Source organism: Gekko japonicus, unplaced genomic scaffold (assembly GCF_001447785.1).
Source record: "Gekko japonicus isolate JY-2015 unplaced genomic scaffold, Gekko_japonicus_V1.1 scaffold476, whole genome shotgun sequence".
NCBI classification, from domain to species: Eukaryota; Metazoa; Chordata; class Lepidosauria; order Squamata; family Gekkonidae; genus Gekko; species Gekko japonicus.
In genome coordinates this window covers 305653-321961 of record NW_015175984.1, presented here as the reverse complement: position 1 = coordinate 321961, position 16309 = coordinate 305653, and the positions used below count along the sequence as shown (strand labels likewise).

The following is a 16309-nucleotide window of genomic DNA, read 5'->3' as shown; positions in this document are numbered from 1 at the left end:
TGGGTGGGTGGGGGCTAAGGTATAGGGCCACGTCCTGAAGCCACGTGACAACTCAGAGAGGCAGAGGAGGCTGAGAGGGACTCGGGGGGGGGTCAGGCAGGGATCCCCATGGCCGAAATGGGGGCCCAAACTCGAGCCCCCTCCACACCTGCTGCTCGCACCGCAAAGATGGTCTCTTCACCACGACTAACCTTTTCCTACTTTCATTCTGATGGGGAACTCTGGAGATGACTTTCCACCTTCTTGGTCCGCTTACCGCATGGGTGGGTGGGGCGAGGGGGTACATGCAAACGTCTGAGAACGTTTAAGCCACTTTTTTCCCCCCAAGAAGAGCAGTCACCCGAGCCGCCAGTCTTTTGAGGATAAAGGGCATGGGCGTTACAGATGTGCAAACAGCCACAAAGGGGGCAATTAAGGAAGATAACAGAAGACTAACGAAAGTGCTGTGGGTGGGGACAGACACTCCCTCGGAGAGAGACCTGTGCCCAACGAGAGACGAGGAAGCCAGCCTGAAAACTGTGTGGGTCTCCGAGGTGCTCAAGGACTCAGATCTAGCCGTTCTACCGCTGACTGACACGGCTAAGCCTCTGGACATACAGAACTAGGAAGCTTCCAGTTCCAAGCGCAGTGCTACAAAGCAGGCTGGAACGGTCCATACGGGTGCACCCCACTAAAGCCCACAAGGAAAAGCCCATTCAGGAAATGGACCCACACACAAATATTAAGCTGGGCAGTTTAAAGAGAAGGCATCGTCACATTTTTCTTCACCATCAAAAGGAACTGCCGGCTTTCCTTCCACCTGCATTCTCTGAACCTTGAAACAATGCCCCCCCCCCTCTGCTCCAGACGGTGATGTAAACAGCTTTAACGGTCAGGTTTTTTTAAAAAAAATGAGCTGTCATTTCCTGTAGTGATAAAAGAGATTCTCGCAGCATTTAAAACCGTCCGTTTCCCATACCCGGACAGACATAATCGTAGGGTGATTCAGAACGAACCCAGAGTCTTCGGGAGCGTCACTCAGTCATAACAGATTACACTGTGGCAGAGAGCTGGAACTACTCCAGAGGAGACCTGGCGATCAAGGCTGACCGGGGGGGGGGGGGGGGGGGGCTGTTTTCACAAAGCAAGGGATAGGGACCCTGATTCAAAGCCACCTTCCCTTTTGGCACCGAAAAACACCCCCGGATCATATTGATCGGGCGGACACGGTCGCTTTGAGCAGATATAAATTTAGGAAATGGATCTTGGGTGGCTTATAACTAAGTCCTGTAGCATCTTACTGTGCTATCTGAGGGAGTATTATGGCTAAATCAACCCTGACCACAGTTTATCATAGAATTTAAATCCTGTCTTGGTTGGTTGTCGTCTCCCCCCAACAGTTATGGGTTTCAAAAACATATGTTGAAGATTATTATTATTACTTTTGCCACATTTAAGTAAGAATTGAGGTAAGAGCTTTTCATCCCACTCTTAGAAACTCCCCTCCTGTTTTATCCCTCACAACAACCCTGTGAGGATGACTGGTCCAAAGTCACTTAGCAAGCCTCCCTGGCAGAGATGTGAACCTGGGTCTCCTGGTCTGACACTCTGAACACATCTGGCTGTGTTTCTCCCCCCCCCCCCGATTCATACACACCGACAGCCTGGGACGATTTCTAGTCTCGTTACGACAGTGGTTCTCAACCTTCCTAATGCCACGACCCTTTAATACAGTCCCTCATGTTGTGGTGACCCCCAACCATAAAATTATTTTCGTTGCTATCATAAGACCATCGAAAATTTGTGTTTTCCGATGGTCTTAGGCGATCCCTGTGAAAGGGTCGTTCGACCCCCAAAGGGGTCGTGACCCACAGGTTGAGAACCACTGTGTTACGAGAATCTGAGCAGTACTGACTTTGACCCAGCCGTGATTCAGTCCAGCAGACGGTGGCTTCATTTAGAGATTACGAGCCTTTGTTACGGGAACAAATCTTGCTAGTCCTTGGCCTTAAAACCTCGCTTCTCTGCTGTCTGCACAGCTCAGATACTCTGAAGACTTCAGAAGGGTGGGTGTGTCGGTCTGCTGCAGAGGATCTAGATTTGAGTCCAGTAACTCCTTAGAGACCAATGAAATCTCCAGGGTATGAGCTTTCAAGAGTCAAAGCTACCTTCATCAGGTATTTAAGGAATGGAGTGTTGACTCTCGAATGCTTCTACCCTGATTATCTTGTTGGTCGCTGAGGTGCTACTGGACTCAAATCTAGTTCTTCTGAAGACTTCCTGGGTCCTGAAAAACCGAGTTCATTGTGATCTCCAAACTGGAAGAAATGATAAACTGTGGTTTGTCTACCAAACCATTTGATTCTGACCCCACGACAAAGTGTGCTCTCGGGAGTCTTCAGTACCCGAGCGAGGAAGGGGAGGGGCCACGAATCAGAGAACTGCCTGGGCTCATTTTTGTAGCACTTATCAGTAAGAACCTTAGGACTAGATCCTATGACTCGGTTCTGCAGACCAAGAGACCTTTCTCTGGAAGAAGAGGTGCATTCTTCCAGGGGAAGCCTCCGCTGTCAGCTTACCGAATTCATAGGATCCAACTCACAATCTTTTCAGCACGATCTTGGCACTATGAGGATTATTTATATAATTAAGTTGTATCTGTTTTTCATATGCTTGTATGTCCTTCCTAGGTCAAGGTAAAGGTTTCCCTTGCTCGAAAGTCAGTCGAATCCAACTCTAGGGATGCCATGCTCATCTCCGTTTCCAAGCCGAAGAGCCAGCGCTGTCCGAAGACGTTTCCGTGGTCATGTGGCCAGCATGACTAGACACCAAGGCACACGGAACGCTGTTACCTTTCTCGCCTATTTATCTACTTGCAATTTCTTGCTTTTGAACTGCTAGGCTGGCGGGAGCTGGGGCCAGAGATGGGAGCTCACTCCGTCATGCGGCACTCGGGTCTCGAACTGCCGAGTTACCAACCTTCCGGTCTGCAGTTCAGCGTCTTAACCACTTGAGCCACCGCAGCCCCCGTGTCCTTCCTAAGCAGCCTTAAATACTTATATTAGGTCAGACTATTCATATGCCAGCAGCTGACCGGTTTGTGTGCCCGCCTCTGTTTTCTGGGGCCTTCTAATGTAAGCTAGCCAGTGTTCAAAGATTATACCTTTTAAAAATGCATGCACCTCTCAGACATTCATTGGCTAATGCCGTCTTAAACCCTTCTGGGCCTCTCCAACCTGCTATTATGGTTCTGTTGTGATTCATTTTAAAAGGTTTAGAGACTAACACTTCTAGAATTTCCTTCACATCTGTGCTTTCTCTTCAGATTAAAACAAAACAAAACAAACCTCTCCCTCTCTTTCTGCCAAAGTTGCCCTATTGTGTCCGGGCTGTATTACGAACATACAGTTCCAATGGTGGTTGATATACTTGTGGGGCGGAGAGGAGTGGATGGGATAAATCTGTTCAGATTAAGAGAGAGAGCAGCTGCATTACTTGAAGAGGTCTGGAACCAGGGTTCCCTCTAAGATGAATTAGTGTGAGCTCACAGTTTTTCAGCCTCCAGCTGACAGATTTTTGTTTTAGCTCAGGAAGGATGGCTGGCAGAACAAACTAATTTATGCAGCAGCCAAATCGCTCGCTCACAACTTTAACACCAGTAGCTCACAAAGTAGAATTTTTGCTCACAGGACTCCACAGTTTAGAGGGAGCATTGTCTAAAACCATTTTTTACCTTGGGAGACTCTATCGCCAATGCTGAATTTTGTCCTGTTTCAATGCAAGTTTTTACTTTAAAAAGCTGAATCCTGTTAATATGCCCCCAGTTCAAGTCCTTCAACTCCTTTGTTTTAAAAGAGAACAGTCAAACTCTGATGGATTAAATTTTAGCCCGTGGAGCCACTGTTGGTTATTGAGGCTCCCTGAAGAAGAACTCTGTGTGAGCTGAAAGCTTGCGTCTGGTAGCTGAAACGCTGTCTGATTAGATAAAGGTGTCCACTTTGTTTTAGGGTTCTTATCAAAGAAGGGGGGTTATTTTTAAGCAACTTGAAAGCAGACTGGTTCCAAACAGGATAATTTGAAAAAAGAAGGCAGTTATCTTCTGCACCAAATGTAACAGAAGGCAACACACATCTTGCTATATGCAGAGACAAAAAAGGTCCATTCGCACACGTGCAATGCAAAGGTGGGAATGGACTCCACTGAAAAATACTATGGGAGGCAACAGTAATGATTCTACAGTATTATGTGAACTAAAATATTTTTAAAATGAGATCTCAGCTATACAGAATGGAGAGCAGAATTCAGGATTGTTGTCCTACTTTAAAAAATTCTCCCCTGGATGCGGAAAACTAGCACATCACGTGGGTGGGGGGAGATTTAACATTGCCCACACACAGGGAAATATTCAAAACATGCACACAGAAACTACAGAGGTACAGTCAAATATACTATTTATTCTATATAACTTGAACACAGCTGAAATACTTAACGTTTTTTTTATTTTCAAATACACTTCACATACATTACCTCTGTAATCCCTACAAGGAAAGACAATATTATTATACTTTGTTGCAAAAGAGGGGGGGGCACAGAGCCTCTCCTCCAGCCCTCTGCTGAAATCTTTGCACACATTTGAACTATGAGCTCCACAAAGTCAGCACACCAATCTCACACTTCTTCAGCCCACAAGGTTTTATGAATCCTGTGGTCCTTTCAAACATGCAGATCACTCGACATAAATGCTTTTGTATTTTTGTGCGTGTGTGCATGAGTGACAGCGTGCCCTGTGGCTACACTGCAAGCGTGCGCACTCAAATCCACACAAAGATGGATGAAAGCATGGAGCACCAGGCAAATAATTGGGTTTGCCAAATGCCACCACAGCCACGCTTCCTTAGGTCGGCTACGGATACCAGCCGCCTTGCTTCATCTGACGGACCAGGAGGCACCACCAAAAAACAGTTCTGCACACCGCCGGAGCCATCAAGCAGCCAAGCTTCTGGACCTGCTAGGAGATGGCACACAGATCTGCTAGAATCCATGACACCAACACCAAAAGGTGTCCAATATATTTCTTAACCTGTTTTAAGATCCATTCACTGTGGAGCAGCATTTAGGGTAAAAAGCTTCCCCCCCTCTGCCTAACATCACATAACACTTTATGAAAGTTCAGAATCAGCTTAAACTTCCCCGGTGGAAATCTAAAATGGTTGTAAAGGGGATATTCTCTGTCTCTCCCTCTCCTTTGATGACCATCCTCTAGATATTCATTAAATTGCAGGATGACACAGAGAGAGAGAAAGAGAGAGAGAGAGAGAGAGAAGGGGGAAGCTTAATTTGACAGGGGGTACTGCCTGCCAAGCTTTAGTAGTTGTTCAGCTTTGAAAAACGGCTGGGGATTCCTCAGTCCATATTGGGGGAAATGCTTCCAAACCAAATACGATCCTCTCGAAAAGCCAACGCTCTGATTTTATACACAGTCATGCCTCTGGAAGTTAAAGGAAAGGGATCATACACAGACGCAAAATTTGACTTGCAGCACACTAATTAAAATCTACTTGGATATTAATTTTGGCCTCAGACTCAGAACAAAAATATGTCATTCGTCATAATTTTCTGCCAGCCCCAGCCTCGCTTGAGCTAACGGGCAAAGGCAGCCAGAGAACAACGGAGGAGTTGCAACATGCCGTCTTCAGAGGCTGGTACTAAATCTAATCTTACGAATGGTGAAGAAAACATGCAAACAAACAAAACGTGAAACGTTTTAAGAATACACCCGAGGGGATGTGTGTGTAGGATACGATCTCTCTCTTTAGAAAGAAAGTAAAAATTGCTATACAAGACCAGTGTATTCCACACACAACCAAGAATCTTACTGAAGTCCGGTTACGAGATTGACAGTGAGGCCAAGACTCCAATAGATCAGTGTGGGTATCTAAATTAATTCCACACGTGTGCAAAGCGTTTCCATTAAACCCCCCCCCCCATTTAAGGTTTCTTGCAACTTGTTTGTAGGGTATGATAATAGCTGTGTGCTGTCAAGTTGCAAACAAGTCATGGTGACCCCCCCAGGAGGACCACGGGCTTCCCAAGGCAGGAGATGGTCTGCCACGGCCTGCCTCTGCGTAGCCACCCTGGTCTTCCTGGGCGGCCTCCCATCCCAGGACTAACTGTGGCTGACCCCGCTTGGCTCCCAAGCTCTGATGAGACTGGGCTATTTCGGCTACTTTGTACAGTCTAAAAGCTGCCAAACGGCCCCTCCCTCCCATACCAATCTACTGAGTGCCCCTGATTTTTATTTCCCTCATCAGCTCCCCCCCCCCCAGCACTGCATTAGGCATTCCTTTCCCTTGACCTTTAATAGCAAATTTGGGGGGAGTGCAAAGGTCCTCTCCAAAAAAAACCCCCTTTCAGTGAAGTTGCCGTTGATAACGAATAATCTCTAGAGGCCTCCAGCTAACAAGACACATACTTTGCTAAACGTTTTTCCTGTACCGTGGAGTTCACTCAATTGTGTTTTTTAAATTATTCAGTACCCCATTACTATTCAACCTCCAATCTCTAGGAACAGGAGATGTGGGGGGGGAAATCTAAACTAATATAAACTATCTTGCTTCAGACTTTTTGTACACAGAGAACCTTTCCAATCCCAGCATGTTTCCCACGGAACCTCAATTAATGCCAAGGATTCTGGAGAGGTGGGTTCTACAGTGCGCATGCATGCAAATGCTTAAGAACATAAGAGAAGCCACGCTGGATCAGGTCAATGGCCCATCCAGTCCACACTGTGGCCAAAGCCAAGGTGCCATCAGGAGGTCCACCAGCGGGGCCAGAACTCCAGAAGCCCTCCCAACTGTTGCCCCCCCAAGCATCAAGAATACAGAGCATCACTGCCCCAGACAGAGTGTTCCCTCTATATCTTGTGGCTAATAGCCATAGATGGACCTCTGCTCCATCTGTTTATCCAATCCCCTCTTGAAGCTGTCTATGCTTGTAGCTGCCACCACTTCCTGTGGCAGTGAATTCCACATGTCAATTACTCTTTGGGTAAAGAAGTAGTTCCTTTTATCTGTTCTAAGCCTACTGCACATTAATTTGAGTGCCCCCGAGTTCTTGCATTGTGAGAAAGGGAGAAAAGTACTTATTTCTCTACCATCTCTATCCCATGTGTAATTTTGTAAACCTCTATCATGTCCTCCCTTCAGTCTCTGTTTCTCCAAACTAAAGAGTTCTAACCTCTTTAATCTTTCTTCATAAGGAAGGTGTTCCATCCTGTTAATCATTTCAGTTGCCCTTTTTTTTCTGCACCTTTTCCAATGCTATAATACCCTTTTTGCAGTGTGGTGACCAGAACTGTACACAGTATTCCGCATCAACATTCCACATGGCCCTGCTAGTTGATTGTTACAGGAGAAGATAAGAAGCAGGTGGGCAGTCGATCTGCCCTGTTCAGAAACCCCAACATACCCCTAAGACACCCCCCCCCTTGGGAAAACTTTTGAAAAACAGTGCTGCAGTTTTGCATGCTCTGTGAACAGCCTCTGCAGCCCTTATGCTTTCACGCAGGACAGGGCAACTGCACGGGTCTGGGGGGGGGGGGGGGACAGGGTGGAGCACGAGAACTGGCTGCACAGTGAGGTGAAGGCAGATAGAGAACTTCTTGGTCCCCTCCCACGACACTGGTTCAGATTCATGCCATGACATTCACGGGGTGAGGATTCAGGCCTGACTAAAGGAGTATTTCTGTACCAAACACAGAATTCACCGCCACAAACGCGAAGGCCGATGGCTTGATGATTATGAACAGCTGAGGGGGGGAGGGGAAGCTGAGTGGAACCTTCATGTGCAGAAGCAGTCTACCTTTGAACCCCTGTTTGCAGTAGGGTTGCCAGGTGAAATTTTCTTACCGGCGGGGGAGTCTCGCCAGGCTCCGGGAGCCATTCTTCGATGTGTGGGCGCGCGCCGCCAGCATGTCCCCAGAAGTGACGCGCGACGTCGATCACGTTGAAGGTGTGGCCCCGATCGTCGGAGGGAAAACCACAGAGTTTTCCCTCTGACGATTGGGGCCACGCCCCCAACGTGATTGACGTGGTTGCATCACCTCTGGTGATGCAGCCACGCTGTGCTTCGAGGGGCGGAGTTCCCCCCGGGGCCCGATTCTGTGGCAGCGGAAACCGGGCCTCCGAAGCGGGGGTTTACCCGCCACCCGCCCCCACTTGGCAGCCCTAGTTTGCAGGGAAGCGGCAGGACAAGAGCTGTCACCTTGATGACCTGCTTGGGGGCTTCCAGGGGATATCCAGCTGGTCTCCCCTGCTCCGTTTGTTTATATACACTGGATTTTTACTTTGTAAGCCACTTTGGGGAGAAATGTGGCCCATAAATATTTATTTAAACAAAACAAACAAATAGGACATTTGAAAAGATACAGATGGACCACTGGGCTGATCCAGTATGACTCTGCTTATGTGCTTAATTTCATTCTCTGTGTATATTAAGGGGTATCTTGAAATAAGGCTTAAACGGAACAACTGCGTCAAAAAAAATGTTTTCCCCGGGCTGGTGGTAGTGGTGAGCAGCATATAGGACACAATCCAATCAAAGTTAAGCACTTTCAGGTTTTACTGATTTTAGTGGCAAATGTGTAAGTATCCCTCCAAAATCAGTGAGTATGTGTAGCAATGTTACCTCTAAGCTGAGTTAGTGTGAGCCAGCTCACAGTTTTTTAGCCTCTGGTTCACATATTTTTGTCTTCGCTCAGGAAGGATGGGCTCCAGAGCAGACTAATTAATGTAGCAGCCAAACTGCTTGCTCACAACTTTAATGCCAGGAGCTCACAAAGAAGAATTTTTGCTCACAGTACTCCACAGCTTAGAGGGAGCACTGTGTGTAAGCATCCCTCCAAATGTGTAAGCATCCCTCCAAAATCAGTGAAAAGCTGTGCAGTCTTAAATTAAGGGAAAGTAACAGGACTACCGAGATAACTTTCACAGACCATGGAAAGAGGTTTTCCATTCTGTGTTTGATAATGAGTAAGAAATTCTTATACTAGTAGTTGCTTACACATGTTTTTATACGCTACTCTGGAGAGAGATTGATGAGGTAATGCTAGAGACAGCATTTTGAGAAAGAAAATAAAGTCGAAAGATACCAGGACATTCCAAAAAATCTTCTTGTCTCCCGAGTACATTTTTGAACCCTGACATCAACTATCTAATAAAGTTCTGAAACCAAGGGAGGTTTTGCAAATACACTGAGCGACATAGGGAGGGAGGGGGAAGGAAAACCTTTCTTAAAAGCTGATGAATACTTGCAGGAGAAACACGAGTAATTTTGGTCCAAAGCATTATGTTTTTCAGAACGTGGCTCACTCAACAGAAGTCAGCTCTGTTCAAAAGTAGCAAGAAGCAAATTGCCTAACAGTCTTTAAAAGATGGGGATGAATTGACTTTTTTTTTTAAAAAAAAGTAACAACAAAGATTCATTTTGAAGCTCCGGAAGTTATAAAAACCAGATTTGTTCCAACACCGAAGCATTCAAGAATGTTACTTCAGTCATTCCGACTTTGTATATTGCTACCCATGTCAAGTTTACATACTTCAACAGTAATTATTTCCAGACATTCCAAGCCTGAAAATGTATCCTTGAGACAAATTTTCCCCTCTAGAAATACCAAAAGTATAAACTAAGGATATTAGCTCAATTAATCTATATTGGGGGGGGGGGGAGAACCCACATTGTTCATGGATAAGTGTGCAGGACTGTTTGTACTCTGTGCCTTTAAAAAAAAAAAACAAGTCAGAATTTTGTACTGTGGAAAATCTTGTACAACCGAAAGGTGAAGTGTGCAGAAAACTAGAAAAATCTTTAGCATGCTTTTATCTCATCCTTCCTCCAAGGCATTTGTGGTTCTCCGTCCTCCATTTTATCACCACCACCCTATGAAGTCGCTCAGGCTGAGGGTGTGTGGCTAGTCCAGGGTCATCCACGAAATCTCACAGCAAGAGGGGATTTGAACCCGCCCAACACTCTGATCACTAAATCACACTGTTTCGCATGAATATGTGCGCATTTGCATAAATGGTCCTGACCAATGCACCCTCTTAGCTGTGGAGTCCTGTGAGCAAAAATTCTACTTTGTGAGCTCCTGCCATTAAAAGGTGTGAGTGAGCAATTTGGCTACTGCATCAATTAGTTTGCTCTGGAGCCATCCTTCCTGAGCAAAGACAAAAATGTGTGAGCTGGAGGCTAAAAAACACTACCTCAGCTTAGAGGGAACACTGGTCTTGACTCACATAATTTATACTGGTCCAGGTGGAATGGTACAGTCCCATTCCCATCTAGGTCTTAAAGCCAATAAGCTGTTCAGCCAGAAAAAGACAGCAGTATAACAAAAAAATTATTGCTGTTTAAAATTGCAGCAGCCATATATTTACACACATCTAATGTTAAACCAATATCCAGGTCAGCTAACAGAGTCATTAAATGATAAGTTAGAAAAGCGAACAGGCTTTTTATCCAGACGAGGATCTGGAAATTTTCTTCTCAGATCCGAACAGATTACACAGAAAAAGAAGGAATGTTCAGTAGTTTCTACCAAGAACCTATCACAAATACAATCTCTAGATCCCCTTTCTTGGCCTGTAAATTGTCCATGTAAGGCAGCGAGTGGAGGTGAATTTAAGGGAATTCCAGGAGATGCCAGATCAAATTAAACCTTTACTAACAAGGAGTGGTGATAATAAATCCCAATGGGAAAGCAAAAATATTTGGTTTGATGTAGAATGGTACAGTATAGCCCAATCTGGTCAGATCTCAGAAGCTAAGCAGGTTTGGTACTTGGAAGGGAGACCATCAAGGAAGACTTTGTAGAGGAAGGCCATGGCCAACACCTCTGCTTAATTACTTGTGTTGAAAACCATGCGGGGTTGCGGTAAGTTGGCTTTGACTTGGTGGCACTTCATACATACACATACACACATGCACACATAGAGCTCCAGCCAGCCACATGGAGAAATGGAGCATATCAACATGTTAACCTTGGACACAGGGAATTTTACTCCACACACATCCCTTTTTGGCTCCTGAGATTTCATCAGACGTCAGCCACAACACTTCCAAGCCTACCTTGGCTACCAATTCTCTTTCCTGGTTTTAAAAGACAGAAGCAGTATCTGCTTTGGCCAGTACCAGTTTCTGATAGAGTGAGATCTTCTATGGTATCCAAAAACTGAACTCCAACTCTTTTAGAAAGACGGGAGGCAAAGAAAGAAAAACAACAGAGTACCTCAACGTGCATCTCACTGTGACGGTTAGCAGCGTGAGCATGTAGTTGCTACCACAGCGATTCATACCGGTTTACTGGCAGAAGACCGAGGCCAGAGATGGAGGTGCCAACCAAGCTACTGCTTAAATGCACCAGAAGACTCTGCGAAGCTGATTTCACCTGTCCTGGTGACTGTTCCCACCTCCTTAGGCAAGATCTTTGATTTGGACATCGTGTTACCTCCACTGAAGCCTTGAGAGGCAAGAGCAGGAGAAGGCAGAGCTGGCCAAAAGATATGCTAGTGGCCCACGACAGAAAACCCAAACGACTCCCTCCCCCATCCCCAAGGCTGACCCAGGCTGTGGACACTGCTGAGCAAGGCAGACAGGCTGAGCCACAGGCCATGAGTGACCCACCACAAATTTTTCCTGCCCAAGCCCCAGTGAGCGAGACAGCTACGGAAGAGCAGTGCGGCTCATGTCGCAGGGACTTGCGGCAGGAGATCTTTGCTGTGGTACAGATCTGCCTGCCTGCTGCAATTAATGGTACCTGGGACCTGCTGCTCAAGGAAGGCTCACAGAGAACGCCTGGTGGGTTTGATTTTTCAAAAAATGTTGCTCCCTCCCCAGTCCTCATTGTGTCACAAAGGTCAGACACGCCAAATTTGTTGACTCGGGGCCTCTGGGAAGAGTCCCAGGTGACCCCCAAGTCAACCAGATCAATTTGTCCGACTTGGGTAATCTGGTTGTACTAAGGTGCCCCTGGATCTGAATCTTGCTCTCCTACTACAGACCAACATGGCTAACCACCTAAAACTGCCTTCATGAGGGCAGTGTGCATCTACAACCCTCAACCCTCCCCCATATTTTGACAGGATTTGGAAAAGAAGCAGTGAGCCCTTGTCAGGGGTCATTTCCTGCAGGAGCACACAGGAGCGGAGCTCCGACAGTAAAGAGCCCAGGGGGCGGGCACATGCAACAAGCCCCACCCCCTGCTCCCAGCAGCCCTCAGTCAGAGCAAGAAGCAGCCAGGTAAATTGCAGAGCTCCCCACAGTCCCCCGGTCCAAAACAGTCCAGTGGCACCTTTAGGAACAAGTTTTATTCAGGTACAAGCTCTCCCTCCTCTGCGAGGGCAGATCTGCACGCCCCCCCCCCAATAGCTAGCAATCCAAAAACAGTCCAGTGGAGCCTGAGCGGTGAGTGTTGTCTTCTGACACACTTCCGGTGATGTCGGGGGTGTAGCATATGCAAATAAGTTATGCTAATGCATTATGCAAATGAGCTCCTGCCCCTTTTTCTACAAAATGACCCCTGGGGATCACCACCCCAACTGCTTCCTGCTCTTTGCAAGGGGGCATTCCATTGACTGATTTTGCATGCTACTGTTTCCTTTGGGTTGGGGGTTAAGATATGCAGACGACATGGGCCCAGATATTAGGAGACGGACATCATTACTGATATAGGAGTGACGTGTTTATTGTCTACATCTTGGCTGTATTTCCTGCTCACAACAGTCTAAGAAATTCTCAGCTTTTAAAAGCAAGTTTGAATCACTTTCTAACACTCGTTTGGGAAGGGGGAGGGGAATACTTCTTCTCCCCTCTAAAACAGGAACGGGTTTATCCGTGAAAAGGGAGGAACAGTTTTCTAAGGAAACAACACCCCGGCAACAGACAGACCCGTCCTTTTGCTGATGGTTGCTCTTTCGATGTTTTGTAATGTATTCCACATTCTAGGAGCGAGTCACTCCAGCACAAGGGAGTGTTTCACCCCCCAGCCAAACACTATGTACGTTTAAGCATCGACTATTCATCTATTTGGTGAACTTAAGCCAGTAGCTCAGGCTTGCAGTTAGCTGGCTAGCCCTGCAGCAGGACCACAATAAGCATCCCATTCAACGGCACGACAATTGCCAAATGGGGGCTGCAGCCTTGTGTAGGATGCTGGAGGGATGGCCGTGAGCAGAGCAGGGGGGTCTCCGACGTGGTGCCTGCCGAGTGTAGGAAGTGGGTGGAGCTAGGAAGGGTTTTGCCCAGCAGGGCTTCTGATTGGCTGTGCCAATTTTTTAAAATGTTGCTTTGGCAGCAGCGGTTGCAACAGCACAGTACAAGGATCTGCATTGTGGGACTGAAGTTAAGCTGTGGCAAAAAAAATAAAAATAAAAAGTTAAGCTGTGGCAGCCATTTTGCAGCTGGCCCCGCCTCTTGTGGCAGCCATTTTGTGGCTGTGTCAGAATTCCAAATGTGCCCACGGGCTGGAAAAGGCTGGGGACGTGAGACTGACCCATGGAGGAGGAGGAGTCCTATCAACTGTCATAATGGATAAATGGAACCTCAGTGCTGAGAGGCAGTGTACCTCTGAATTTCCACTTGCTGGGGGTGCAGAGCAATGGAAGGAGGCTTTGGCTTCTCTACCTCTGGTTGGCTAGCACTGGACACAGGATTTCGGGATTAGATGGACCCCCAGCCTGATCCAGAGGGGCTCTTCTGATGTTTTTAATGCATTTAACTGGAAAGTATATGAGCCTGTTCACAGGATGGGCGGGGTATAAATATAATTAATAAATAAAATATGCAGGTGAAGTTAACAGTACCAAGAAATCTGGAGTTGTGCTGAAAGGGGCCTTGCGTAGTGATCTGGTGTCTAGCAGTGAGCCACTTGTATGCGCTCTCTTTTTGACGTTGGAAGGTGCCTGCGTTCATTTTTATTCAGCACTCACTTCTGTGTGTGCGCTTTATACCACCACAGTAGCCTTTTCGCTCAAAGAATACTTATTCCCATGTTAACTGGAAAGCTGGCGTGGCGTAGTGGTTAAAGCACTGGACCAGGATCTGAGAAACTCAGGTTCAAATCCCCACTTTGCCATGGAAGCTTGCTGGGTGACCCTTGGGCCAGTCATCCATTCTCAGCCTAACCGACCTCACAGGGTTGTTGTGAGGATAAAATGGAGGAGGAGGAGAATAATCTGCTACTAGTCAAACACGCCTCTCCATTTTAAAATGCATTCAAAATTTTAAATATGTGCTGCAATTTGTGCAAGGGCACAAAAACCGACTGGGGCATGGGATTCAGTTTTCCTAGTTTCTTGGCTTGCTTCTTCCACTTGTGACCCTCAGTCAGCACACCGGTGTTCTTATGAATGGCCCCACAACCCTCTTTGTGATGAGCAGAATCAAAGGCATCCTTTCAAATGACTAAATGCAGAATTTTAAAATTACGCAGAACAAATTGTGCATTCAAATGAATGTAACAGAACACAGATTTTAGGGTTTGTTTTTTTTTAAAAAAAGCCCTGAACATGCCCCGCCTCTACCCTTCTTTGACTACAAACTCTCTGGGGCAAGGGTGGGTGGCATTTGACCTGCATAACCCCCTCCCCCAATGCCTGGCACTGTAAATCGTTGGCATTAAACAAATGTTTATAGCAATATTTCACGGCTTAACAGGGAGAAGCAGCTATAGAATTACTCACCCAATTAGAGACACCATCTGTTCCACTATATGTTTGCTGAACGTTATAATCACAAAAAGTTTCTGTAGGAAGGAAAACATCAGTCAGAGAGACACTGACCCAAAGGGGAAGCGGGGGACAATACAGTATCGCAACCTGTGTCCCTGTGCAATTAATCAGCAGCCTCTTGCGCCTGTGTGTGTTTTCATCCTTGCTTTGGATCCCAACCTCTTCTGTGGAATTTTCAGGCAGCAAACAGGATCCCCAGGTGGTCTTCCCCCCCAGGCCACTGGCCAGGCGCCGCCATTCTAACTTCAGCAAGGCTGCTGCATCGCAAGCCTTTGCCCTGGGACCCGTGACTGCCCTTCCAATCTAGGGGCAAACTAGATGGATCTTTAACTAAAACACACACCTGCTGCTGAAAATGGAAGCCAGGTTTCAAAGCTCTCTCCTTCTGTAACATCTAGGGTTGCCGGGTCCCTTTTTTCCACTGGTGCTCCCTCTAAGCGGTGGAGTCTCGTGAGCAAAAATTCTACTTTGTGAGCTGCTGGCATTAAAGTTGTGAGCGAGCCATTTGGCTTCTGCATACATTAGTTTGCTCTGGAGCCCTCCTTCCTGAGCTAAGACAGAAATGTGTGAGCTGGAGGCTAAAAACTGTGAGCTAGCTCACACTAACTCAGCTTAGAGTGAACACTGGTAGGGGGACATCAGCATGTCGGTGATGTCAGGGCGATGCTCTAGGGTTTGGGCGTAACCCTATGGTAAAATTAGCATCGAACCATAGAGTTTTGCTCAAAACCCAGAGCATCATCCCCGATGTCACCGATGTACTGATGTCACTTCCGGGTGAAGCAGGCACATCACATGCGATGTTGCTATTTGAGGAACCCACAAAATCGGGGGATCCCCCCCCCCGGGCAAATGGCAACTCTAGTAACACCCAGTGAGGTTGTCGAGGCCCAGGCAAGTGCACAACAGTGATGTTGTCAAGGGATAAGTTCTGCTAGACCAGAGATCCCCAGCCCTTTTCAGCCTGCAGAGTGGTGGTCACAACCAATGCTCCCTCTAAGCTGTGGAGTCTTGTGAGCAAAAAATCTACTTCGTGAGCTACCGGCATTAAAGTTGTGAGCGAGCAATTTGGCTACTGCATCAATCAGTTTGCTCTGGAGCCATGCTTCTTGAGCGAAGACAAAAATCTGTGAGCCGGAGGCTAAAAAACTGTGAGCTAGCTCACGCCAACTCAGCTTAGAGGTAACTCTGGACAACCACAAGAGGGCTGCCACAGGAGGTGGTGGGCACAACCACAAATTGTCAGGCAGGGAGTTCATGAATGACTCTCATAGTATTTCTTCAACGTTTAAGGCAGAAACTCTGTTTAGCACAGCCAATCACAAGTCCTGCTGGGCACAAGCACCTTCCGGCCTCGCCCACTTTCTAACAACCCTTGGTGGGCACCAGGAAAGATACCGCGGGCACCACAGTGGGGACTTGTACTAGACGTGATGGATGGGTGGAGGGAAACTAGACACACCAGCCCCACTGCTGGCAGCAGCTGGATCCATGAAACATAACCCCACGCATTGGCCTTTTATTCCATCCCAAACCAATGATGAAAA

At 47.0% G+C, this 16309-nt stretch overlaps 1 protein-coding gene across 1 annotated transcript in view; it reads right to left on the bottom strand.

Moving 5' to 3' along the window:
- The window catches only part of VMP1 (vacuole membrane protein 1), a 141518-nt gene that overhangs the window by 11512 nt on the left and 113697 nt on the right, over positions 1 to 16309 (bottom strand). Inside the window, 1 exon segment of the mRNA XM_015426282.1 lies at positions 14715 to 14776. Coding sequence (XP_015281768.1) covers positions 14715 to 14776 — 62 coding nt within the window.